Source organism: Panulirus ornatus, chromosome 67 (genome assembly GCF_036320965.1).
Source record: "Panulirus ornatus isolate Po-2019 chromosome 67, ASM3632096v1, whole genome shotgun sequence".
In the NCBI taxonomy this organism is placed as follows: Eukaryota; Metazoa; Arthropoda; class Malacostraca; order Decapoda; family Palinuridae; genus Panulirus; species Panulirus ornatus.
This window is the reverse complement of record NC_092290.1, coordinates 8,769,920-8,797,917: the sequence shown is the minus strand read 5'-3', so window position 1 is coordinate 8,797,917 and position 27,998 is coordinate 8,769,920. Positions and strand designations below refer to the sequence as shown.

The 27,998-nt window shown below is 41.9% G+C and overlaps 1 protein-coding gene across 1 annotated transcript; it reads left to right on the top strand.

The window, feature by feature from the left end:
- The first annotated feature begins 306 nt into the window (after window positions 1–306).
- Rab23 (RAS oncogene family member Rab23) lies at window positions 307–27,006 on the top strand. The gene is made up of 6 exons (XM_071658867.1): window positions 307–456; window positions 3,529–3,650; window positions 5,074–5,236; window positions 5,612–5,691; window positions 18,851–19,014; window positions 22,214–27,006. Exons 1-6 carry the CDS (start codon window positions 307–309, stop codon window positions 22,321–22,323), a joined length of 789 nt encoding a protein of 262 aa, XP_071514968.1. The 3' UTR covers window positions 22,324–27,006.
- The last annotated feature ends 992 nt before the right edge of the window (window positions 27,007–27,998 follow it).

Sequence of the window (27,998 nt, the reverse complement as noted above, 5' to 3'; positions counted from 1 at the left end):
CCCTTGCCTAAAGACCAGGACAAAGGTGTTGCCCCTTCAGTTGTTCGATTCGTTAGGTGCAAGGCTCCAGGGGTACTTAGAAGGTGGAGTAGCTCTCTCGTTGATCAGGAGGTCTTGTAGACCAGGAGACGTGGGTTAAGGTTAGGTTATATGACTCCTGCCGGAGGCCATGGAGGAGGGGGTATGAGGTCCACTTGCTCACCGATGCGAAGTGATCGTGCTCGAGTGCAAGCAGGCCGGTGGTCAGAAAGGCTAACGACAGGCAGGCAGGGTCGTGCGTGCCATAGACGGGTAGGACAACGGATGATGTCATTGCTCATCAGGGAGGGAGTAGCTTTGTTCTTCGGCTCCCCCCAGCGGGAGGAAGCCAAGGGCAGGGGCACGGGTAAAGCCGCGCGGCTCCCAGACCCTGACGGAGATAACTTGGAAGGTCAGGGTACCTGGCTACAGGCGAAGGTGGAGTGGAAGTACGTTTTTCTTAGGGCTAGTGGCAGGGTGTGGGTGGAACAAGGAAGTGGACTGCCGAAGAATGTGATCATTACCTTCCAATTAAGTTTTTTTTTTCTTATGGTTTAGCGCGTAACGCTCACCGCAGGATGATCTACAGTTGGGAATAGATTACTTGTGTGAAGGACATGTGTGTCGTGAAGTGTTGTTTGCGTGATGGAGTCTTTGTGGATTGCCTGCCAGCCACCTACGTGTGTCGGTGTGGGTATGTGTGAGGCAGAGAGAGGCGCCCGGGAGGGGAACTTGATAGCCACTGTAGTGTTAGCATACTTCACCACAGTCACTACGTCTTCCAATACCCAGGTGGAATTACTTACCCCCCCTGGGTCGATGGTTGCCTGTCACCTAACTCCAGGGGAAGACTAAGTGAAGCGGGAGGACATTAGAAAGTGGGGAAGACTATGGGAAGCGGGAGGGAGGACCGAGGAAAACGGGATGACCGAGGTAAGCGGGAGGACATAGGAAAGCGGGGAGGGGGAAATTAGAAAGCGGGAAGACCTTAGTTACTAAGGGTAAAGGGTTGTGTCCCGCGACGATCACCGCTCGAACTGCCAGGCAGGCGGCCAGCGACCCTCCCACCTCATGTCCGACGAATTTATTACCACACACACACACACACACACACACGCGCGCGCGCGCGTCAACCCCCCACTTCAGAGCCCACTGGTTCCTACCACCGTATGTTGTTGTTAAATGTCTTGAGTTCGTCAAACCTCTGGTTATACACTGTATGGACTTGACTTACCCCCCCCCCGTGTTTTTTTTTCTTCGATTTAAAAGATCTATATAGATGCTTTTGGTAACGTTGTTAGATTCAGGACTTTGTGAAGTATTACCAGCTACAGCAGTAGTAGTACAAGCACTAACAAGAAGTCTTTGTAGGAGAAGTAATAATATTAGTCTTGTAGGAGGAGTGGGTTAAACAGGTCTGTCTCTGTGGTTGGTCGTCATTAGGTCGTCATTAGCTTTCAGTTGTACCCTCCATGGCTTCTGGCTGGAGATAAAACCACGAATATATCTCGCGTGTCCGTTGGACGGAAGGACTCTGGGTGGGTGTTCAGGAATTTTGGAGGTGTTTGTTGGAGGAGTGCTGGTGGTGGTGCGGTGAGGAAGATAAAGCCATGGGAGGAAGAGGAGGAGGAGGAGGAGGGAAGAAGGAAGGTGATAACACATCTTGTCTCTCAAACCCCAGGGTGTCCCGCTCTCAGTGGACTCTCGAAGGTCGCTATAGGCACGCCCGATTACTTATCCTCTTCCCTCGCTCTTAGCCTTAAGAAAGGAGAAATTAGTCGTGCTTTGGAAACTATACTTTCCATCGGAGAAAGCCAGGGAGGGAGCAGTGTTAACACAGCCTTCTGGCGGGGCACAAAACCGTGACGCCTGCCGACTCTGGTGTGAGGGAGCGAGGGACGACCGACGGAGGCAATGTTTACCTTTGTGGTTCACAGTTCCGACACCAGGGGAGGAAAGGGGGAGGAGAGATGGCTGCCGAGGGAGTTGCCACGGGAGAGGATATTTATGTTCTTTGTTCAGTTTTAGAGTCGAGATGAGAAGACTTTAAGATGGTAGACTGAGGTTAACTGTGCTATGAATAATATGTTTAAAGAATAGTTAGATTGTCTTTATCCCAAAATGTCTTTAGGTAAAGATATTGGTTAACAAAAACATGGTTTCCTCCAGTTCCTCATAATTCTCAAACATTTATCGTCTTTTTTGAGGAATCCATTGCCTGCTACAACCATGGCCTACTGTCAGTAAGGTCAAGGGATTAAATAGCATTAAAACGGCCCACATATCAGGGCAAAGCATATATAAGGATTGTGGTCAATTCAAAATAACCAGAATAGAATTGCCAGAGTCTTCTTAATGTATCTTGTGGATCCCATTTTGCCTCTGTTTTGCCCACGATGGTACGACCCTTGAGCATGAATAATACGACCCTTTGGTATGATGGCTTGAGTACCACTGCACACTTGTCACACTGTCTGTTACACACAGCTACGAGTCATGAGGGGGTTGGGTAAGAGAGCCACATTATTGCCAATCTAGATTATGTAATTTTTAAAAATTTTTTTTTTCATACGTATTCGCCATTTCCCGCGTTAGCGAGATAGCGTCAAGAACAGAGGACATAGCATTAGAAGGAATATCCTCACTTTGCTCCCCCTTCTCTGTTCCTGCTTTTTGGGAGATTTGAAGTAAATTGAATTCTTGACAGTAAAATATAAGATTTCGGGTTGACTCCTTCGTCACCCCCATCTCTCGTACAAAAACCTCACACTCAGGAAACTCACTTTTAACTTGTAGTTGTACTTTCATAACGAAAAGATCCATTGGGTTATCATTGTTTATTATATATTACTATTTCACACGTCTGTGTCCTGTTCACGACAGAATCTGTCTTCATTTATCTTACTGTATTTGTAAATCTAAATCCTCTACCGCTTGTATTTTTTAAGATATTCCACGTATTTACTCCTCATCTCCTTATGCACATGTTTTTTTAGTATATTAAGTTTGTCTTTCACGACCATACACAACTTTATACTTGGGTCTCTTCATAGAGAGAGACAGAATACTTCCCTGACGAAGCACTGGTCGCCCAGTGAACCTGAAAGAGGTATGTATAGCCTCCAGCAGGAGAGTTAGGCAGGAGGAGATGGCCATATGGCTGGCAGAATGATAAGCAACTGATGATGATCCTTATCTGAACAGTGTATGCAAAGGAGAGAGAGAGAGAGAGAGAGAGAGAGAGAGAGAGAGAGAGAGAGAGAGAGAGAGAGAGAGAGAGAGAGAGAGAGAAGGAATGATTATGACACAGAAGTAATATCTTCTTGTTGTACAGAAACACAAGAAAGAAAACTTGGGATTATAACACACACACACACACACACACACACACACACACACACACACACAACACACATACACACACACACACACACACACACAGACCATCCCATTGATGTAAACCAACACTGCCTGAGTCCTTAAGTGACACACCCTCGGTACCTCCTGCAGGTGGTGATCGTGGGCAACGGGGCGGTGGGCAAGTCGTCCATGATCCAGCGCTACTGCAAGGGCACCTTCACGAAGGATTACAAGAAGACCATTGGTGTCGACTTCCTCGAGAGGCAGAACACGTAAGTTGCTCTTGAGTGAGTGGGAGGAGGAAAGGTTCGTGGGGCTGCTGGATGCGCGGGAGGGCTAGAAGACTGGCTGGGGCTAGAGGAGGCTTGAGAGACTATCCAGGATAGATGCGCGGGAGGGCTAGAAGACTGGCTGGGGCTAGGGGAGGTTTAAGAGACTATCCAAGATAGATGCGCGGGAGGGCTAGAAGACTGGCTGGGCTAGAGGAGGCTTGAGAGACTATCCAGGATAGATGCGCGGGAGGGCTGGAAGACTGGCTGGGCTAGAGGAGGCTTGAGAGACTATCCAGGATAGATGCGCGGGAGGGCTGGAAGACTGGCTGGGGCTAGAGGAGGCTTGAGAGACTATCCAGGATAGAGAGGAAGAGGGGGGGGCGGGAGGGAATGAAGCCTCTGGAGGTTGGAACTCTTGCAAGTTGGAGTCTCTATAGCTTATGGGAGCTGAAAGCTCTTGTATTCGAAAGCTGGAACTCATTGGAAGCTAGAGGCTCTTGCTTCTGGAAACTGGAGCATTAAACTCCTGGAAGCCAGTGGCTGGAGCTTCTAGATACTGGGGCTCCTGCAAGCTGGAGGCTATCGCTCCTGGAAACGGGAGGCTGTAGCTTCTGGCAGCTTAAGCTCCTGGAAGCTAGAAGCTGTAGGTCTTGGAAGCTGGAGGCTCTAGGTCCTGGAAACTGGAGATTGTAGCTTCTGGCAGCTTAAGCTCCTGGAAGCTGGAGGCTGTAGGTCCTGGAAGCTGGAGGCTGTAGGTCCTGGAAACTGTAAATGGATGTTCAGGAGGGTGGATAGATGTGATAGGAATAGAGGATGACTGTGGGAATGAAGGAGCAGGTAGTGATGTTGAGGTTAGGAAGAACAAGAGAACAAGGAGAGGGGGGAACAGGAGTAGGAGAAGAAAGGTTTGTGGTTAGGAACGAAGAAGAAGAAAACGAGACTGGAATTAAAGTCAGAGTAACAAAAGATAACGATAAAAAGATAGATGAAACTGCAAGGAATAGATCTAATCTAAAGATACTGGCTGTAGTGACAGAGGAGGAACATGTAGGGAGATATATAGATGATATTTCATGATGTAGCAATGTATCTTTTAATCGAAGCAGTGTGACAGATGGAAAGTTAGATATAGGTAGAGTCAGGAGACCTTTCTGAGAGATACTGGTATACATATTCTTAGAGATACAGGTATACACATTCGTAAATATACAGGTATACATATTCTTAGAGATACAGGTATACATATTCGTAGAGATACAGGTATACATATTCGTAAATATACAGGTATACATTATTCGTAGAGATGCAGGTATACATATTCCTAGAGATACATAAGGAGAGATACAGGTATACATAAGGAGAGATACAGGTATACATAGGAGAGACAGAAACCCTGGTTGACCAGAGACCCTCCCTGCGTCAGGTTGAACGGTGAGGAGGTTCGTCTGATGCTGTGGGACACGGCGGGTCAGGAGGAATTCGACGCTATCACCAAAGCGTACTACAGGGGCGCCCAGGCCTGCGTCGTCGCCTTCTCCACCACAGACCGCGACTCCTTCACCGCCGTCAGGAAGTGGAAGAAGAAGGTAGGTCGCCCATTGACACGCTAGGGGTTCAGAGGTAAAAGGCGTGGTTGAGACGTCCTGGATGTGCCAGTGGGGGAAGGCTTTCCAGATTTCCAGGAAGGAGGCTGGAGCCTCCATCAGGGAGACAGGGCCTCATGATGTCCTCATACCCTTCAGTAGGAGTACTTGCTCATGGTCCATGGGCCTCCTGAAGTGGTACTAGGACTTCGTATGCTGATATGTGTGAATATGTTTCATCATTGTGGTCCATTGAAGGATTCCCGTGTCATGCGAATGAAAGTCTGTGTTTCTGTGTTTGTGTGTGTATGTGTGAACACATAGACCTACCTATTCACAGCCATGTTGGTGTGCTGACTGTGCATGTTGTACCGGCAGGTTGAGGACGAGTGTGGCAACATACCCATGGTCCTGGTCCAGAACAAGATCGACTTGATCGACCAGGCTACCGTCAAGCCGTGAGTATGCCACAGCTGGTCGTGGTTGGTAGAGAGAGGGTGGCTGGCCTGGGCTGGGGCTGGGTTGGACTCGGGCCCCCTCTCTCAGTAATGACTGTGGTGTTGATGGTCAGGTCCCGGGAGGAGGAGGAGGAGGAGGAGGGGCGGGTCGAGGAGGAGGAGGAGGAGGAGGAGGAGGAGGAGGGGCGGGTCGAGGAGGAGCAGGAGGAGGGGCGGGTCGAGGAGGAGGAGGAGGAGGGTCGAGGAGGAGGAGGAGGAGGAGGGGCGGGGGGTCGAGGAGGAGGAGGAGGAGGAGCGGGTCGAGGAGGGGCAGGTCGAGGAGGAGGAGGAGGAGGAGTAGGGGCGGGTTCGAGGAGGAGAGGAGGAGGAGGGGCGGGTCGAGGAGGAGGAGGAGGAGGGGCGGGTCGAGGAGGAGGGTCGAGGAGGAGGAGGAGGCGGGTCGAGGAGGGGCAGGTCGAGGAGGAGGAGGAGGAGCGGGTCGAGAAGGAGGAGGAGGGGCTGGTCGAGGGAGTGTGGAGGGATGATGAACTGGTCATATCGTTACGTCTTGAGGTGGTTAGAGCCCTCAGCAATGATAAAGAGTGTTGTGGGTGATTTAGCTGTCGGGTCGTTACCGCCCGCTGAGGGGGGGGGGGGTGTTAGGGTAGGGCAGGACTTGCCAGGAGAGTCTTAATAGAAGTTCAAGGTTATGTCCTTCAAGGAGAGTGTCAGAGCCTTCAAAGTAGAGTGTTGAGTTACACGCCAAACCCTTCAAAGTAAGTGTTGAGTTACACATCAGAGCCTTCAAAGTAGAGTGTTGAGTTACACGTCAGACCCTTCAAAGTAGAGTGTTGAGTTACACGTCAGACCCTTCAAAGTAGAGTGTCTGCGGTATTGAGACATTGGACTCTGACGTAGAGTTCCATTACAGCAGTGAGGTCACGGACGCGAGACACGTAACGTTGAAGTGTCGCATCGTTACGTCGTAGACAAATACGTTACCTCTTGCAGGTCCCGGAGGTGCTGTGTAAACATGGTGACTGCTGGCTGTCTCACTCACCCACCATACCTGAGAACTTGAGGAATCTTTCCATTCTCTCTCTCTCTCTCTCTCTCTCTCTCTCTCTCTCTCTCTCTCTATATATATATATATATATATATATATATATATATATATATATATATATATATATATATATATATATATATATATTTCTATGAGTCTACGGGGGGAAATGAAACACGATAAGTTCCCAAGTGCACTTTCGTGTCATCATCACATCATCAGGGGGGAGAGTCACACAAGAAAAGAAATATAACAAGTCAGTTGATATACAACGAAGAGACGAAGCTAGGACGTCATTTGGTAAGAGCCAGGTACTCCACTAGGGCACGTAGTGTTAAATCAACATCTTAAAATGTATCGTCTTCGGAGAGTGTGAACTCCGAGAGATAAAATGCGCGTTGGTGGGAGATATCATTGGAACGCGTATTGATTATCGCCTGGTTTGGGAGTCTATCAGCTGCTGGTGGATTGATTGCCAATTTTGAGAGTTCAGCCGTTACTGTACAGTGGTTGAAGAGTAACATTATAAGACAGATTAATTTATCTATCTATATCTATGTGTCTCTCTGTCTATATCCTTCTGTCTAACTATCTATCTGTCTGTTAGTGTATCTATCTATCTACCTGTCTCTCTCTGTCAGTATATCTCTATGTCTATGTATTTCTGTATGTATGTCTCTCTCTCTCTCTCTCTCTCTCTCTCTCTCTCTCTCTCTCTCTCTCTCTCTCTCTCTCTCTCTCTCTCTCTCTCTCTCTCTCTCTTTATATATATATATATATATATATATATATATATATATATATATATATATATATATATATATATATATATATAGCAAGACCCACCCATTTGCCCAAGGTGAGCGAGTGACAGACATGGCTAAGATGTGAGGGTTGTAAGTGGTAAATAAGCCACTACTACGACCACTACCAGGCCTGCTGGTGTCCACTGCAGCTGTCCGGAGTGTCAAGCTGCGGGGCCCCCCCCCCCCCCCCCCCCCCCCGAGCCGTACGTACGTACGTACGTACACCCGTGGTACAACCCGTCTTTACCATCTGGTCAATGAAGGTCCAGTCTGGTCGACCGACCACACACCCAACGACCAGGTTGCCTCCCAGTGTGCACGGTAGTATGTCTCTCTCTCTCTCTCTCTCTCTCTCTCTCTCTCTCTCTCTCTCTCTCTCTCTCTCTCTCTCTCCCATTTGGAGTTTCTTTATTTTCTCCAAGGTAGAATAATAAGCCTGGACACACACACACACACACACACACACACACACACACACACACACACACACACACACACACTGACGTACACCATCCTGCCATACATATACATATTTTTCCCCCAGTATGAACGTTAGGCCAGATGATATTTCCCCCCCTTTTTTTCCCCCAGGATTGACCAATACACGGGTAGGTGAGAGAGATGAATGGTGGCCGCGTTTATCCTGGTAGAAAAAAAAAAGGCCCGAAGGACAGAAGCTCTGCTGTCCATGTGGATAGTGAAGGACAGACCAACGACTCTCTGGGACGTACTGGGTCTCTAGCCTTATGGGGCTGGTGAGGGCTAGGCAGGGCTGGTGATTACGTGGGCAGGGCTGTGTAGGGAAGCTGGGCAGGGCTGGTGAGGGGTGAAGGCCGGCCAGAGTGTGGTGGTGGTGGTGGTAAGGGAAGGGTGGTGTAGATAATATATGGGCGTTGGAGGAGGAGGAGAAGGAGAAGGTGGAAGAAGAAGAGGAGAAGGAGGAAGAAGAAGAAGAGGAGAAGGAGGAAGAAGAAGAGGAGAAGGAAGAGGAGGAAGAAGAAGAAGAAGAAGAAGAAGAAGAGGAGAAGGAGGAGGCAGAAGAAGAGGAGAAGGAAGAGGAGGAAGAAGAAGAAGAAGAAGAAGAAGAAGAAGAAGAAGAAGAAGAAGAAGAAGAGAAGGAGGAGGCAGAAGAAGAGGAGAAGGAAGAAGAAGAAGAAGAGGAGGAGGAGGAGGAAGAAGAAGAAGAAGAAGAGGAAGAAGAAAAAGAAGAAGAGGAGAAGGAAGAGGAGGAAGAAGTAGAAGAGAGGAAGAAGTAATAGAAGAGGAGGAAGAAGTAGTAGAAGAGGAGGAAGAAGAAGATGAGGAGGGAGGAGGAAGCAGAAGAGGAGGAGGTCCCCATACAGGTAGCCACACACACACCCATCCCCCAGCACTTCCTGCTCGCCCACCACACAATATGTCTTGGTTGTTACCATTTCGTAGAACGCTTTACCCATCTCCCTCTACATCTCAGGGCCAGGTGTGTGGTAGTGGTGGTGTGGTGGTAGTGGTGGTAGTGGTGTGATGGTGTGTGGTAGTGTGGTGTGTGGTGGTGTGGTAGTGTGGTGTGGTGTGGTAGTGGTGTGTGGCGGTGTGGTAGTGTGGTGTGGTGTGGAAGTGTGGTGTGGTAGTGTGGTGTGATGGTGTGTGGTAGTGGTGGTGTGGTGGTAGTGTTGGTGTGGTGTGGTGTGATGGTGTGTGGTAGTGTGGTGTGGTGTGGTGGTAGTGTGGTGTGATGGTGTGTGGTAGTGGTGTGTGGTGGTGTGGTGTGGTGGTAGTGTGGTGTGATGGTGTGTGGTAGTGGTGTGTGGTGGTGTGGTAGTGGTGGTGTGGTGTGATGGTGTGTGGTAGTGGTGTGTGGCGGTGGGGTAGTGGTGGTGTGGTGTGGTGGTAGTGTGGTGTGGTGTGATGGTGTGTGATAGTGGTGTGTGGTGGTGTGGTAGTGTGGTGTGGTGTGATGGTGTGTGGTGGTGGTATGTGGTGGTGTAGTAGTGATGGTGGTGGTGTGTGTGTGTGTGTGTATGTGTGTGGTGGGGTGGTGTAGTGGTGGTCGTGTAGTGGTAGTGGTGTGGTGGTAGTGGTGATGTGGCAGTGTGGTGGTGTGGTGTGGTGGTGGTTGTAGTGGATCCACAAGTAGCCATTTACGCCTACTCCCAGTACCTGTGTTCGGGACCCGCCCTTTACACCCCTCTCTCTCTCTCTCTCTCTCTCTCTCTCTCTCTCTCTCTCTCTCTCTCTCTCTCTCTCTCTCTCTCTCTCTCTCTCTCTCATGAAAAGCAAAAATAATATGCTTCAAAAAAAAAACATATACAGTGAACTTACCGGAAACATTATTAAAGCAAATTGTTCATATTTTCATCCGTAAATGCATAATTGGTTACTTTTGTGTATACTTTAATACTTTATGTATAATGCGACGCAGTCATATTTACTTAGATTTACATATACATAGACTTATAAAGATACGTGATGCATACGGTGGCAGGTAAATATAAATGTAGGAATATGTACATATCTCACCATATATATATATATATATATATATATATATATATATATATATATATATATATATATATATATATATATATGTACGTGTATGAACAAGGCCTATACCATGGATTAAATACTTATTAGTAGGTCCTTAAGAAACAGTGCCAGAAACGAAGTAGTTCTCTGTGATTGAAAGGGAAAGTCGTCAGACAGGGGTCCTAGAGGGGAGAAGGGGGTGTTATTAGAAGGGAGTGTGGAGGGGAGGCGATGATAAGTAGGGGGTTGTGGGGTGAGTGAGGGGAGAAGTCCATCCCCCTCCACACATGACCTGGCTGAATCATGTACCTCTCACAGGAAGAACAAGGAGAGTGTCTCGCTGTACTTGGGGTTTTTCAAGAAGACTAGGGGGGGGAAAAGATTCAGGAACTAGTGAATTGGACTGGTGACTGAATCACCCAAATTTCGTGTTCGTAGTCATGATTAACCCGTGTGAAATGATTAACCAGTGTGAATTTGATGATTAAAGGTCAGTGAGTAACAGAGGCGTCCTTCAACCCGACCTTCCGACCTTGAAGGAAAGAGAATGTTGAGGAATATATGTCTCTTTGAATCGACCTTCTAACTAGTCTCTGAGGGTCTGCTGCCCACTGTGATCATCTGAGGGTCTGTAGCTTATTGTGATCAATTGAGGGTCTGTAGCCTATTATGATCAACTGAGGGTCTGTAGCCCACTGTGATCAACTGAGGGTCTGTAGCCTATTATGATCAACTGAGGGTCTGTAGCCCACTGTGATCAACTGAGGGTCTGTAGCCTATTATGATCAACTGAGGGTCTGTAGCCCACTGTGATCAACTGAGGGTCTGTAGCCTATTATGATCAACTGAGGGCCTGTAGTCTATCATGATCAACTGAGGGTCTGTAGCCTATTATGATCAACTGAGGGCCTGTAGTCTATCATGATCAACTGAGGGCCTGTAGTCTATTATGATCAACTGAGGGTCTGTGGCCTACTGTGATCAACCGAGGGTCTGTATAGACTATGATCAACTGAAGGTCTGCAGCCTATGATCAACCAATATGTGACATAGGTCTTAGGGTAAACGTAACAATAACGAACGGTGTCATGCCTAACCTAACCTAACCTAACCTAACCTAACCTAACCTAACCTAACCTAACCTAACCTAGCCTAACCTAACCTAACCTCACCTAACCTAACCTAACCTAACCTAACCTAACCTAGCCTAACCTAACCTCACCTAACCTAGCCTAACCTAACCTAACCTAACCTAGCCTAACCTAACCTAACCTAACCTAGCCTAACCTAACCTAACCTAACCTAACCTAACCTAACCTAACCTAACCTAGCCTAACCTAACCTAACCTCACCTAACCTAACCTAGCCTAACCTAACCTAACCTCACCTAACCTAGCCTAACCTAACCTAACCTAACCTAGCCTAACCTAACCTCACCTAACCTAGCCTAACCTAACCTAGCCTAACCTAACCTAACCTAACCTAGCCTAACCTAACCTAACCTCACCTAACCTAGCCTAACCTAACCTAACCTCACCTAACCTAGCCTAACCTAACCTAACCTAACCTAACCTAACCTAACCTAACCTAACCTAACCTAACCTAACCTAACCTAACCTAGCCTAACCTAACCTAACCTAACCTAACCTAACCTAACCTAACCTAACCTAACCTAACCTAACCTAACCTAACCTACCCTAACCTAACCTAACCTAACCTAACCTAACCTAACCTAAGCTAACCTAACCTAACCTAACCTAACCTAACCTAACCTAACCTAAGCTAACCTAACCTAACCTAACCTAACCTAACCTAACCTAACCTAAGCTAACCTAACCTAACCTAACCTAAGCTAACCTAACCTAACCTAACCCAATTGATGGTATATATATATATATATATATATATATATATATATATATATATATATATATATATATATATATATATATATATGTAAGCTTTAGAGATAGGGCAACACGAGAGCAAAACTCTCTCTCTCTCTCTCTCTCTCTCTCTCTCTCTCTCTCTCTCTCTCTCTCTCTCTCTCTCTCTCTCTCTCTCTCTCTCTCTCTCCCCGTAACACACGAGTAATGATGACATACACAGTTATATAGTTATAAGCTTTTTTTTTTATACAGGCAGAGGAGAGACTGGCGCCCAAGACACATATCAGAATGCTTTCTAGAGGTCATCTTGAGAGCTGGGGATACATGGGGAATACAGTGGATACATGGGGAATACATGAGATGTATGAAAAATACAGTGGATACACTTGGAATACAGGGGGGATACATGGGAAGAGATGAGATGCATGGGAAATACAGTGGATACATGGGGAATACATCGGATACATGGGGAATACAGTGGATACATTGGGAATACAGGGGATACATGGGGAATACATGAGATGTATGAAAAATACAGTGGATACATGGGGAATACAGGGGATACATGGGGAATACATCAGATGTATGAAAAATACAGTGGATACATGGGGAATACAGTGGATACATGGTGAATACAGTGGATACATGGGGAATACAGTGGATACATTGGGAATACAGGGGATACATGGGGAATACAGTGGATACATGGGGAATACAGGGGATACATGGGGAATACAGGGGATACATGGGGAATACAGTGGATACATGGGGAATACATGGGATACATGGGGAATACAGTGGATACATGGGGAATACAGTGGGGGTACATGGGGAATACATGGGATACATGGGGAATACATGGGATACATGGGGAATACAGTGGATACATGGGGAATACAGGGGATACATGGGGAATACAGTGGATACATGGGGAATACAGGGGATACATGGGGAATACAGGGGATACATGGGGAATACAGTGGATACATGGGGAATACAGTGGATACATGGGGAGTGCAGGAAATGGGTGGGGAGTACAGAGGAGGATGGGGTGCCTGGGGAGGAAGGTGGTGATGGGGAAGGAAGGGGGAAAGGTATGGAATAACCAGAAGGGAAGGGGAATGGAAAAGGGGAAGGGGAAAGGGACTGGAAAAGGGGAATCGTGGGAAGGGGGAATGTAGGCCAAGGGTGAGCGGGTATCGACCAGGGGTTCCCACCCAACACTGCAGGACAGGCGAGCAAGGTCGCCACCGCACCGTCACACACACACACTCCTGCTGTCGTGACGCACAAGTGACGTCTGCGTCCGTCACGTGTCGCCGTAACGGACACGTCCATCTCTGATGGTGTGACGCACCCACACACACACACCCACTGACCCATCCCATTGGAATATTCCCTGGATACTCTAGCAAACGTTTTCTACGTTTGAGAATTTCCCCCTCCCTCCCTGCCACTCTAGCAAACGTTTTCTACGTTTGAGAATTTCCCCCTCCCTCCCTGACACTCTAGCAAACGTTTTCTATCTTCGAGAATTCTCCCCCCCCCACACACTCTAGCAAACGTTTTCTGTGTTCAAGAATTTCCCCCTCCCCCCCCTCCCTAACACTCTGGGAAACGTTTTAGACACGGAATACAACGTTTTAGACACAGAATACAACGTTTTAGACACAGAATACAACGTTTTAGACACAGAATACAACGTTATAGACACAGAATACAACGTTTTAGACAAAACACAACGTTTTAGACAGAATACAACGTTTTAGACAGAATACAACGTTTTAGACATAGAATACAACGTTTTAGACACGTAATACAACGTTTTAGACACAGAATACAACGTTTTAGACACGTAATACAACGTTTTAGACATAGAATACAACGTTTTAGACACGTAATACAACGTTTTAGACACAGAATACAACGTTTTAGACACAGAATACGACGTTTTAAACACAGAATACAACTCACCTGCTACCTTCCGTGTGTAATAGGTGACCTCAACCTATATCATATATCGTGAACGTTTCATCGTGTTAATTACCCAGTCATCACAACATCGCTCTACATCTCGTCCGATGCTAAAAAAAAAGGATCCGGTCTTTCATTTGCCCCAGAATTCAAATCATTCGAACATCGGTAGCGAACATGAGTAATCGGTTACCGCTCGTCCGGATATGTGACAGTATATGTGACAGTATATTATATGTGACAGTATATGTGACAGTATATTATATGTGACTGTATATTATATGTGACAGTGTATCATATGTGACAGTATATGTGACAGTATATTATATGTAACAGTATATTATATGTGACAGTGTATCATATGTAACAGTATATGTGACAGTATATTATATGTGACAGTATCATATGTGACAGTATATTATATGTGACAGTATACATGCCAGCCTAATTTTCACGTCGATTTCTGGAAATTCCCATTCCCCACTTGGATTAGAAAACCAATACAGTCCTGCCTCGGTAAGTAGTTTTGATCTAGAAACCAATACAATGCAGCCAACGTAAGGGGTTTCGATTAGAAAACCAATACGGTGCAGGTGCTGTGAGCAGCGCACGTGTGTCATGCAACTCGATAAGTTCAAGGGAGAAAGGGAAGAAAAAGTCAAAAGCTCTATCTATTTATATCTAAGTTCGTGATGGTCCCAGGAATTATGTACAGGAAAGTAGATCAACTCCCCGACTTTGACATTTTTTAAAAGACATTCCCTACCCTTTTAGGTGTGAGGGTAAAGGTTTGGCATTAACTTCAGAAATTACGCGCACATTAGCACAAGTGTGTGTGGATGACTCCTTCCTTTCCACCTCAGACTGTGTGTGTGTGTGTTAGGCTGGGCACACCACAACCTTGAAAGGTTCGGATGACCTGCCTACCTACCTACTCACACTCCTACCTACTCACACTCCTACCTACTCACACTCCTACCTCACCACCACTTCCTCGCCCTGTGACATTCGACAGCTCGATTCAGGTGAAGAGTAAAAGGAGCAGATGTATCTCTCTTGCTTGCTTGTCATGACACAATTTTTTCCTCAATGGTTTACGAGAATTCTTCGTTCCTTTCCAAGGGGTATTTTCCTGTGGGTCTCGATCACCACCAAAACCACCACCTCGAAGTATTATTTTACCTCAACTGTGTAAATAAGAGAAAGGAGAAGTAGAAAAAAAGAATGGCTAAATAAGTCGCATTTGTCTACCATTGCGACCGTGACATTTGAGACTTTGCCGTCACTCTTGAAGCACATGGCTCCAGAAATTCTGGAGGCCTTTTCCGGGAATTAAGAATCATTGTGATGTACGAACCAGAAATCAATAGAGCTATGATTAAAAGAGGATGTGAAATGGTGTGTATGTGTGTGTGTGTGTGTGTGTGTGTGAGCGCGCATGGCTTCTTGGGCGAACAGCGGGAACTCAAGGAGTTAAGATATTGTAACTAAATGCTGTCATGTAGCTGTGCAGAGCATCTCCCATGTCTATTGTTGCCAGCTTTGTGTGTGTGGTGGATGAAGAGGTAGACGTATCTTAGTGGAAGTTGACGAAGGAGTGATAATAATAGATAATAATGATAATAAATAGATAGGTTTTGAATGTCGGTCAAGCCTCGCCACCAAAGTGTAGCTTGCCACAGAGGTGACATGAGAATCGTCACATTACAAGTGTCCTTCTCATTGTTTATTGACACACATTTCATATATTCCAATGATTTCTCAGCTTAAAATATATAAATCCCCATTTGGAGTGATGTGGCTGACTTAACTCCAGTCGCAGAAGCAACGTATTCATGTATATCGAATGTACACAAGAGTGGTTTGCGTAGCGTTATCTGGGAGGCGAAGTGAAATAGATAAATGGAGTAATCTATTTATGGAAACCGGTGAGGTAGATGTATTTAGACAAACCAGATTTTGAATTTACTGACATCATACGACTGCTGATTTGCTTTACTAATTATAAATCAAGCTGTAACTATGATTTAAGACTGGAATATATAGTTTACAAACCTGCCGAACTCAACAGGACTTGAAAAATGGATTTTGTTTTTCATGCTTTCAGGCCTTTTTGCATTTTACTTCGTCTTGTCATATTTATGGGTAACGTATTTGATTTAATCATCTAAATTTTGTTAGTTATCACTGCTTTTGACTTGATTATCTCAACTCTATTAGTTTTCACTGGTTTTGACTTATCTCAAATCTATTAGTTATCACTGCTTTGCCATATCTAGTTACGTGAAGGGCCCTGGCTGGCTGGACACCTACCTATCTAATAGCCCAAGAATGTCACAGATTTATAGCTTCACAGATCCATTGTGTACTATGTCCTTGCTATGAACTTCATGCTAAAGAAAGCCTTAAGATTTTAGACGGCGTTTGATATCCGATTGCATGGTGTGAAACGGGTCGTTTTCCTTCAGCAAGACATGTGAAACTGTAGCTTTATTATCTAACATTGGAAAGTACCTGTTGTGGCTATTGTCGTCCCTGAGAAACGAGATGGCTCAAGGATGTCTTGTCATCAGGGATCCTATGAACATATATCCCTGTGATATAGATGATCTAGAACCCTTTTTTTTTCTTATGCTCTTTTGTTGGGTAACAGATGTCATCCAGCACTGTTGCATTCGATTCACAGTGAAGCAGTAATTCACCTTTCCTGTCTGTAGGTAAATAATTATGGTATGAGGTATGACTTTATGGTATGAGGTATGACTGTGGTATGAGGTATGACTTTATGGTATGAGTATGACTATTTTATGAGGTATGACTTTATGGTATGAGGTATGACTTTATGGTATGAGGTATGACTTTGTGGTATGAGGTATGACTTTATGGTATGAGGTATGACTTTATGGTATGAGGTATGACTTTATGGTATGAGGTAAACAAATATGGTATGAGGTATGACTTTGTGGTATGAGGTATGACTTTATGGTATGAGGTATGACTTTATGGTATGAGATATGACTTTATGGTATGAGGTATGACTTTATGGTATGAGGTATGACTTTATGGTATGAGGTATGACTTTATGGTATGAGGTATGACTTTATGGTATAAGGTATGACTTTACTCCTTACAAGTCTAAGATGGGATTGCCTAAAAGGTTTGAGGGCAGTTTACTGTAAGTTGTTGTTAAGCCCTAACAGGAGTATCTCAGTCGTGAATTCTCATATCTTTGGGTAAAATGGAATAGGTTGAGACAACCTGGAATAGCCTGGCACGAACTGGAATATCCTGGAATAGCCTGGCACGAACTGGAATATCCTGGAATAGCCTGGCACGAACTGGAATAACTTGGCATAAACTGGAATAGCCTGGCACAAACTGGAAATCCTGGCACGAACTGGAATAGCCTAGCACGAACTGGAATATCCTGGCATAAACTGGAATAGCCCGACACGAACTGGAACACCCTATGAACTGGATTACCCCCTTAGCATAGCCTTCGTTTCCACGTAGAGTGGTGGTGGGGTCGTCGTCGAAGTGAACGTAAGCTAAACCTGCTCAACTGAGAATCGCTTCGGCTTGGATGATGCGAGGTAGATCGATCCTTCCTCCTACCTGGCACGCGCACCCCACATTCCAGCTTAGACCAGGCAACTGTTGAATGTTTCATGGGCCGAGTCATTGGAGAGAGAGAGAGAACACACCTACATCAGGATTATCAATGATTCGACCCCCGCTCCTTCCCTTCCTCCTCCTCCTCGTTCCAAGGCCACTTTAAACCGACATACATTTCACCTCTTATCAACTGATGATCACTGATATATAAAAGCATGAAGTGCTAATTTTGCTCATAAGTATTCCAGCTATAAGTGGGTCTGGTACAATTTTTTTTTTTTTTGTAAAATGTGTTATCAAATCCTTGAACCATGGTGTTTGTGACGTTAAAAAAAAGTACGACGGTACGACTCTTGGATACGACGGTACGACCTATGATGGCTAGGTCTCTCAGTCGATCTAAATGGGTCAGGTCAAAGGTCAAGCCATCATTAGGTCATAGCGTCATGGTCAAGCCATCATACCTTAGGTCATAGTGTCATGATAAAGTGTTGCATCGGCGTCCATTCTATGGTTAAAATGATTTAATCTAACGCTCAACACAGATGGGTCGAAGTTAAAAAAAAAACAAGACATGAATTTGTTTCTATAAGATCTGATTACGTATTCACTTTGGCAGTCATGTAAATTTCATTGGTGGAAAAGAAAAAGAAATATGTGGTTCTCTTGTGTACGCTTCTATGTTGCTGTCTGTCACTGTCAGCGCTTTTTTGTGAAACTAAAAGCTTACTTAGACTTCCATGTAGGGAAAGACTGGAAAGCCTGACAAACCAAATATTGTTGATTGTGAGGCAAGTTTTAGTTTGTATGTAGAATTATCCCTTATGTTATTTTGTCAAGTGTGACTTCCATTAGGAAATCAGTTTTCCAAGCCTTGAGTTGAATATTTATGTCAAGGTAGGTAAATCACTTATATATATATATATATAAATATATATATATATATATATATATATATATATATATATATATATATATATATATATATATATATATATATATATATGAGGAAGATTCCTGTAACACCTGTTTACGTGTGTGTGTATAATACACAAATACACACAATCTTAGAAAGACACTTATGATAGCGTACCTCCTCTTCATCTTACCTTGCTTCTCCTGTGACATAATTCTACCTAATACTGACTTTTTATATTCGTTCTTTAACCATACTTGACATTCTATTTATCCTTCCACAGTTGTTGATATAGCTAGCTTACTATGATAGTGTTTACCAGTCACTAATCCACTCTCACATCATCATTTGATATCATGTCATCATCTCTTCTTGCTCCCATTCTGATCTGTACCTGGGTTTACAGGGACGAGGTGGAGTCTCTAGCGCGGGAGCTACGCATGCGTCTGTACCGAACGTCGGTGAAGGAGGACCTCAACGTGGACCAGGTGTTCAATTTCCTGGTTGAGCGATACATGGCCCTCATCAACCACCCGGATGATGTCTACACTCCTAAGAGCGTCGGAGAGAGTGAGTCTGTAGGGGTGTGGGGTGGGGGGAGTTAAAATGTAGGGGAGAGAGAGAGAAGGAGACATGTAGAGCTTAGGGGTGGAAGGAGATCGAGGAGAGCAGGTGAAGCAGAAGGTAAGAGGTGGTCCAGTATAGGAAGGAGGGAATGGGAAGGTTTGATGATAGAGAATAGGAAGGGGGGGGGAAGGTTGATGTAATGGGTAGGAGAGAGAGGGTGGTGAGGAAATGGGGAGATGATAGTCTGCATGATGATGAGTGACTACAGGAGGAGCTGGGGAATGGGTAAGAGGGGTGGAAGTATATTCAGGGACTATGTTTTTAGTGAGAGTTTGAAATGGGATGGCTTGGTGCTGATAGTAGCAAGAAGAGGAGTCATGGAATAAACATATTGGGAAGGTGGGGGGATGAATTTGTGTGTAATTACCTGTATGCACTGTACAGGGAGGGAGTTATTCTCCCATAGGGGTCCCAGCTCTTGAACTTTCCTAACTAGCATTGACTTTTTAAGCTTCTGTATGCTGTGTGCATTCATAGGCTCATAATCAGTTTATTCCATTTACCCAGCACTCGTAGAAATTTATTTGCATCTTTTCTTATAAGTATCAAGGATGTCATGCAATGGCTTCTAGTTGTTCCACTTGGATCATTAGGAAAAGCAGTTCATTGTCTACAGTATCAGTAAGGTTTGGAAATTTAAGATTGTGTTAAAGTCACTCTTTACTCTTCCTTGTCTTTTCCATAATGGATGAATTTGAGGCCTCTAACTTTTCCCTGTAACTCAACCCTCTTATTTCTGATGCCATCTTTGTTGCCCTTCTGTGGACCTTCTCAATTAGTTCTTTGTGATTCTTTCAGTGTTGACTGAATCTCAGAAGCATATTTTAATTTTAGCCTAATTTAGGATGTGAACATTATGTTGAATATTCCCATATTCATGTTCTTGTTTGCAGTTCTATTTTATGCCAGGAGACAAGTTGTCTCCATTACTATTCTCCTAAAATGGGACTCCCATGATAGGTTAAAGATGATGTCAGTCCCCAAGTCTCTCTCACAGACAGATTCCTGCAGCTTACTTCCTGCTACATAATATTCTTATTGAGGGCTTCTGTTGTGTCACACACCCAATGCTTTACATTTATTTGGAATGAATTTTATCAACAAGGTATCAGAATGCCTTTGGAGATTTTTTTACCTCCCACATGGCCCTAACATCATCTGGAAACATATTGAAGTAGAAACTGAGCCCTTTTTATAACTCATTTACATAGATTTAGAACAGCAATTGTCCCAGAACAGTAACCTGCAGCATGCTACTGAGACATCAACTCATTTTAAGAGAGCTCCTCTGTAATGTGTTCTTTGCTTATTTTTGCTGAGATGATCTGCCCATCTTAAGAAGTTCCCCCATATTCCTGACTAGAGATGCACCTCTTTTCACTGACTGTCTATGTGATACAGTGATAAAATATGGTGTCTGGCAGCCTAGATACATATAATCCACCCAGCCTTCTCTTTTGTCACAAATGAAGCTCACTGTCTCATAGAAATCTAAGAGGTTCATCACAAATGACCTCTACCTGAAGCTATGTTTTATCTCAGTTAATTACCCATCTGCAGGAAGTCATTCAAATGCTTTCCTCTTATATCTTCCAGTATTACAGACAACACTTGTTTAAAGGGACTAGCAGTTTAGCACATCTTCCTGATTTCCATTCTTATAGATAAGTATGACACTTGCCCTTTTCTTCCCCCTTGTTGCTTGCATTTCTTCTGCAACATAAACATTCGTAGAACCTTCCATCATGGCATCTCGGTTCCTGGCTGCCAAACACCATTTCTTAGTTTACATGACGTTGAAAATTGATGGAGTTCTTTTTATTTTCCATGACTGTATATCCTCTCTGGGTTTAGTCTTATTTCTAGTCTTTTCTGACCTAATTAGAAAAATTTATCATGTAATATTACACTTCGATTTAACTGAATCATTACAGGATCCCTTTTTCCCACTAGTGTATTGTACATTATATTCTATTTCCATGCTATTGGGTGTGAAGTTAAGATCTCTTAATGATGGTGCATCAGTCACTCACATCTTGGTGTATTCTTTGACATGCTGGTATAGGAAATTTTCCTGTTTACTCTTAAGAACCTTTGCTCCCTTTTCCCACTGCAGCTTTTTTTCTATTCACAGTCAAATGGTCCAAAGGCACTATCAGCTTTGCTTATACTCTTCGAGCAACCAGTCTCTTCCCTTGTTTACCTTGGTGCTTAAAGCTCTCAGAATAACTAACTTCTCTTCTTTACATTGGTGCTTAGTACACTGCCTGTGATGGTATAACAACTTTTGTGTATTTTTATTTGCTTCCCCTTTACTTCCCTTCTATGCCTGCTTTTACACTCCCCTAACACTCCATGAATGTATTAACCTTCCCTAAACAGATTTAGGTGCAGGCACTGCTCACAGTGAGTTTTGAAAAAGTGTAAGTCAGATCTGCTACGACAGCAAAGTTGAGCGTGGATTTGTATGTTTGGACAGAATAATTGTGTATGGAGTGAGAAAGAGTAGAAAGAAAAAGGAAAGCAAAAGCTGTTAGGAGAATTGAACTTAAATGTTGAATTGGGATATGATACTACATGAAAAAATTAATAGGTATATAGGGGAGAAGAATACTTCCCATGTATTCCCTGTGAGTTGTAGAAGGCGAATAAAAGGGGAGGGAGTGGGGGCTGGAAATCTTCCCCTCCCATTTTTAATATTCCAAAAGAAGGAACAGAGAAGTGGTCCAAGTGTGGATATTTCCTCTAAGGCTCAGTCCTCTGTTCTTAATGCTATCTTGCTAATGCGGGGAATGGTGAATATGTATGGAAAAATATATACTTTCTACTCTGAAATGAAAAGCAATGTCTTTTCTCTAGACTTGTACTATCCTATTTATGAATACAGTAGTTTCTGTTGTAAAAGCAATAATAAGTAAACTTTCTGCACCTGTACTGATTCCATCACATTAACAATCAGCCATCAGCTTTATATGGCATTCATTTCTGGATTGATTACATCTGCCTAGAATATCATACTTTGAAGATAGGAACTGTGCTTCCTTAAGATTTGTATTATCGTAGGAAAAACCATAATCATAATGTATATGAGATGGACTTGTCCATTATCATAGTAATGTGATTAATAAAATGTTTTTTTCAGATATCTTTGGTAACCCAGCCAAGTTGAAGAAAGGAGATACAATCACCCTAAATGGCAAGAAGAAATCCAGTAAGAAGCAGTTAATTAAAAATGCATGTAAGGTTATATAGAGCTGGAAATATAGGCATCATCTTTTGAACTTAATGTATGCAAGGTTGTATAGTCAGGAGTATCGACAAGGCCATATGGGGTAATTGTACACAAGCATATTTAGAATCAGAAGTACTGGCGAAGTCATATGAAGTATGTATATACAAGATTACATTGTCAAGACTGTTGATGAGTACTGGCTAGATTGTAAGAATTCAGTGTATGTGTATATAAGTTTGTTTTCTCAACAATACGGATGAAATCATTAGTAAGTGTAGGGAGGGAATGCCAGTTGTGGTTGACTTAAGCAAGGATGTGTTGTCAGGAAAGGCTGTATGCAAAGTGTGAAATCAGATAAATAGGCAAGGTCATCGTAAGTCATTGTTAAGGGAGTATATGAAGTTAGATTATAGGTAACATTATTTGATATTGAATAAGCAGAATTACAGGAAGTTCCAGTCATGAGCAAGGGCATATTAGCTGAAGAATTCACACAGTGTCATTTAGATTCTTGAAGCTGATAGCAACATGCAAAATGAAATGACAAAGAAAATTCAGTCTTTTAGATTCTCAAATGGTTATCAGAAAAAAGTGAGCTTCTAGATGTTTTGGGCATAAGCAGGATGACAGATTATTGGCACTGTGTGACCTCCTGCCCTGTTGATTCAGTATGGGTTGATAATTACAAAAATTTCTGCAAAATATTTTAACATGTTGATACTCTCATATTCAACATTTACGTTATGTGTTTACCTACACACTAAGTGTGAATAGTAAAATTAAAACTGTGATACAATTGAATTTGACACATCTAAGCTCATTTGATAAGGCAATAGATTGACAATCTGTATCGAAAGAGTAATTCTTATTTAAGGAAAGAATGATGTGTACAATGAATTCATGGTTTACCCCTTTTTGATAATGAAAGAAACATTTTGTTGGGTACTCTTAAGTACATTGATTATCACTATAGCTTATGAATTGACGATTATGTATGATAGTTTCTCTAGTGAAAAACATTATGTTTTTGTTATGCGGTGACCCATAGTACTTTGCTGGCTAGACCTTTATGGTATAATTTTTGACCCAAATGATAAGGGAGTAGAATAATAAGCCATATCACATATTTATTCAGTTATGATATAGTGGATATATATATTCTTTTGAAATATACCCTACATTTTAGTCTTGGGACTGTAATATACCTGGTACCAAACCAGCTGCTCTGCCTGTTAAGGTGGTTTATTTTAAAGGACCAGTTGTCACTGTAATTGTATGTTAAGACTACATTGATATCAGTCACTGAATATTATCTAGATATCCTTCACTAACGTCATGATAATCAGATAGTCACTATGTATTTCCTATATTATCATACTCACACTGATATTACCCCATCAGCCTACTGGGAGACAGTCACCCTTCTATATTGCACAAATGCAAGGGAAGATATTCTCTCATTAAAAGTTTTTTCCTTTTAGATTATGTTAAAAGGACTTACCTACTTCTTGTAGTCGATTGACTATGCATTGTGTGGACAAAATCTAATATTTAACCTCAGACGTATGAAATCTAAAAAAAAAAATATGCTAATGTGTAATGTTATATTTTTCAATTTTGAATTCAGTTAATCTTTGGAACATGACTAAAACCTGAGTGAATTGACATGATCAGTTTCATTTAAAACAGAAACTGTTGATAAATAAACCATGGATTATGTTAAAGGTTTGTGGCATGATATGTCTTTAGTGTTTTTTTTCCAAGAAATCTCTGTTTATCTTTCCACTTTAGGAAAAGTGTACTCACTCTTTTTATATGAGGTATACCATTTCATGATGATATTTCACTCGTGAAATCCCCTATCCTGCCATTACATATATCCTCTATCATGTAATCTGACAAGCTGTGATAAGGTGCCGTCCATGCTAGGAGTCAATTTGTCATTTAGTTTTGATGAAGGTATTGATAATAAGGATCATTGTTTGAAGTTTGCAAGCTCGTTATAACTAAGGCTGTATAGAAGGATGAGAAAATTGATGGTGCTCGTAATCAACAATGCCCTGTATTTCTGTATTTAAACAATTGGTGCTGATGCCTCTTTTTCCATCAACGGTAGTGCCTCATTTACCCAGAAATGTATTGATAACAGCTGTTGTTTGTTGGTCTCTGAACAGAGTGAATAATTATGTATACACAGATCATACAACAGTCTCCAGAAATAGAAAAATAAATACACTCTATAATCCAAACAAAATCTCTATAACAGATCATGTAACAATCATCAAAGATACAGAAATTAAGATATAAATTGTTTGGTTTGGCCTCTGCAGTCAAGGCAGGGCTGCATCAAATCCTTACAGAGGCAATTATTAATTACAAAATCTCTACAGAGTTTAAGAGCCTGGTTTGATGTGCTGAAGCTTGCATTAGTAATTTTTGGATTGTGCGTACTTGTGAGGTAGATGCCAGTCTTAGAATGGATAAAGGCTTAAGTGTATAATCTGTGCATCTTGGACTGTTTTTGTGATAGTATGAGTTATGTTGTGCTTATTTATTGATTGTGAACTACATTTTCATTTGATAATGATTGGACCTCTACTAAGAAAATCAAATTAGTTTCCTTAGAGTCAAACTCCTGAGAAAGGTTACATCATATTTATTATTACTATATTAGAATTTGGTGTTATGATTTATGTTAGCAGTATGCAGGTGCTGTCATCTTTTGATTGATGATCCTTAAGTTTCATTAAAAGTCAGTTTGATGCAGTGGTATAGTATCTATTCACCAATCTAATTTAGCAGAAGAAACGTTTTGGAAAAGCTCACTATATAGTCTGGTAAATCCTTTTGTTATGTTATCTTTTTCAGTTGCCAATCATGTTATATTTCATTCAGAGTACTTCTTAAAAAAGTATTTTATCTTGTATTGGTAAGTGTATTACAAAAACACTTTTCTAAGGAGCTGTGCAATGAGAGAGATGGCCATGGAAATATATTCTCTTTGCTATCCACTGATAGAGATAGTTTGTATAATTATAGCTAAAATTTCACCTCTTCAAAATGAACCATATCTCACCACATTCTGGTGACAGTGTGGGGAATATCAAAAGCAAAACCCATGAAATTTGAGATTCAGTTGAAAACTTTTGTATATATATCACTCACGAGGTGTTTGTCTTCAGAAAGTGGTGGTAGTGCATATTGATAACATTTTCACTGAACTGAAAGATCTTATGCTTTGAATATTTTTGTATATCATAGGATTAAGACAGTGGTACAGAACTTGGTTCAACTGTGCGTAATCTTCATATATGATTATTTAGATCATAAGGGTGCAGTATGATGTGAGATTTGTGAAGTTTTATGAAAGTTAGAATTTGAATATAATTACTGAGAATGATTATCACAGTCATATGGTATAACTTATAAAAATATGGTCAAGAGAATATTTATGGTAATAGATATTTCCCTATAAGTACGTGTTAACCAAAAAGATATTCAAATATATTTCTGTAAGGAATATTTTAGAAATTGTATATACATTTGAAAAACATGCATTTCAAGAAATCATTAGTTTTGAGGCCAAATGTGAAATAACAGACTTGTAAAAAACAACAGCTCATACTTATAATTATGGTGTTAGAGTTTAGCACTGAAGCCTTCAGGGTAATAGGTAAGTGCCATAACTATTTCCTTAGTCTACGACTTGGTCAGTATAGGCATAATGTTGAGTGCCACCTAGTGTATGGTGCACATATCATTATTAACTTTAAAACAGATGTTTGAATATATAAACCATACAGCACATTGTTCACTGAAGCTGCCTAAGCAGATAAGACTCAAAGAAATTTATTAGGGGTTAGTTCCTTTAGCCCTGCAACCTCAGAACAGAAGTTCTGAGTGATGAATCAAGTTAGCTTAACCTATGGTATCTTCCATTTAACTTGTAACGGTTTAATATGTAAACCAAGTTACACCAGTTTGTCAACAAGAAAAACTGTTACTATTTCATCTTAGTGAGTACATTCAAACATTCTTGATTAGAATATGGAATATGGAGATCCTCATAGCACCATGATAAATGCCATAACAAACACATTTTTAGGTGATGAATGTATTTTCTTAACCTGTGGCATCTTCCATTTACCTTGTAATAGATCCATATATGAGCCAAGTTACATGAAATCCTAAAGAGAGAGATTTTTTTGATTTCCTTCCAATTATCCAGACATACCTAAATAAAATTGGGATTGTGTAGATCTAGAACTTGAAATATGCAATCCTTATAGCACTAATGTGAATGTGATTGAGAATTTAATTTTTTTTTCTGTAGCACTATGTATCATTATAAATTACTGCATTTCACTTAGCACCTTGCAATCAGTGGTTTTGTGACTGGTGCATATATGGATAAAAATGCTGTACATTATTTTTTCCCAGAGAATACAGTTCTTAGAGGAATTTTTCATATGTGGCTGTTCATTCATTTCTCTTTTCTAGAACTGATGGGCAATTTCTATTATGTCAAAATCACCAGACATAATCAGAACCTTTACCTCTGCATGGCCATGTATTATTTTATTTTGTATATATATGTATTTTGTGTATATTATATTTAGCAATACACTGTACTTTATTTTTACTATTATACTGTATCGTGTTGCAAAAAATGTACTAATTAAACATCAATTAATTGTTTTCAATCAGTGCCTTACTCTTTACTCATTTCCCTTCAAAATGTCATTTATGTAGAGTGAACAATTGATGATGTCTGTCATGTTTGTACCTCATACTGATCTATTTGTTTCCACAATCTTCCTTGACAGTAATTATTTCTTTTCTCCTTGAATTTTACTTTTGCATGGTAAGTGTTTAATCTACCTGTATTTTTTTTTCTTAGAAAATATTTATCCTTTTGATTCTTCCAACATTCTCATGATTTGTTCTTTATTGAAAAGATTTGGACATTTCCAACGCGGAAGAAGAAAAAGATAGGTTCACATGAAGAAGAGTTGAGGGAAGGATGTCTGTAAATATACGAGTGAAAATCTAAAAAAAAGAAAATAACACTTTGGAAGGAGGTAAATACTTGCAGAAGGAAGGCCTGTGTGAAAAGTGTTGTAGTTATGTCTGGGGGCTTACCTGTGACAAAGAATGAAGACCGTAAGTGAGGGAAAGAGTACTCTTTAAGAATTGATTTAAGACTTAAATGTAAATGTCAGTGCTATACAGTATGGAGTGAAGAGAATGGAATAGGTATATGGAAGAAAATATTTACAGAGAATGGTATATAAACAATAATGCATCAGTAAAGAAGTAGGAGTGTAAACTAAGTGCAAAGGAGATGAAGAACAGGTGAATTGTTCATGTTTACTGGTATGGGGAGTCAAGAGATCTGAAAAGTGAGAGACTCATAAGTGGAAACTCTTCCAGCTTTCATTGTGGTTTTCTTACACAAATTTTTGTTGATGGCATTCATGTAGTTTATTAGACACTTTTTCAGACTGTACTCCAAGGACTTGTCACTGGCATCAAAGAACTTGTTTCTTTACTTAAATCCGTGACTTAGTTTGATGAGATTAAACGAGTACCCTCTCAATTTCCTCTAGTTAGCAAAAAGGAAAACAAAATAATCTATACAATGGATATTCATACGTATGAAAATTCTAATCAGGTCTACCGTACACCTTCCCCA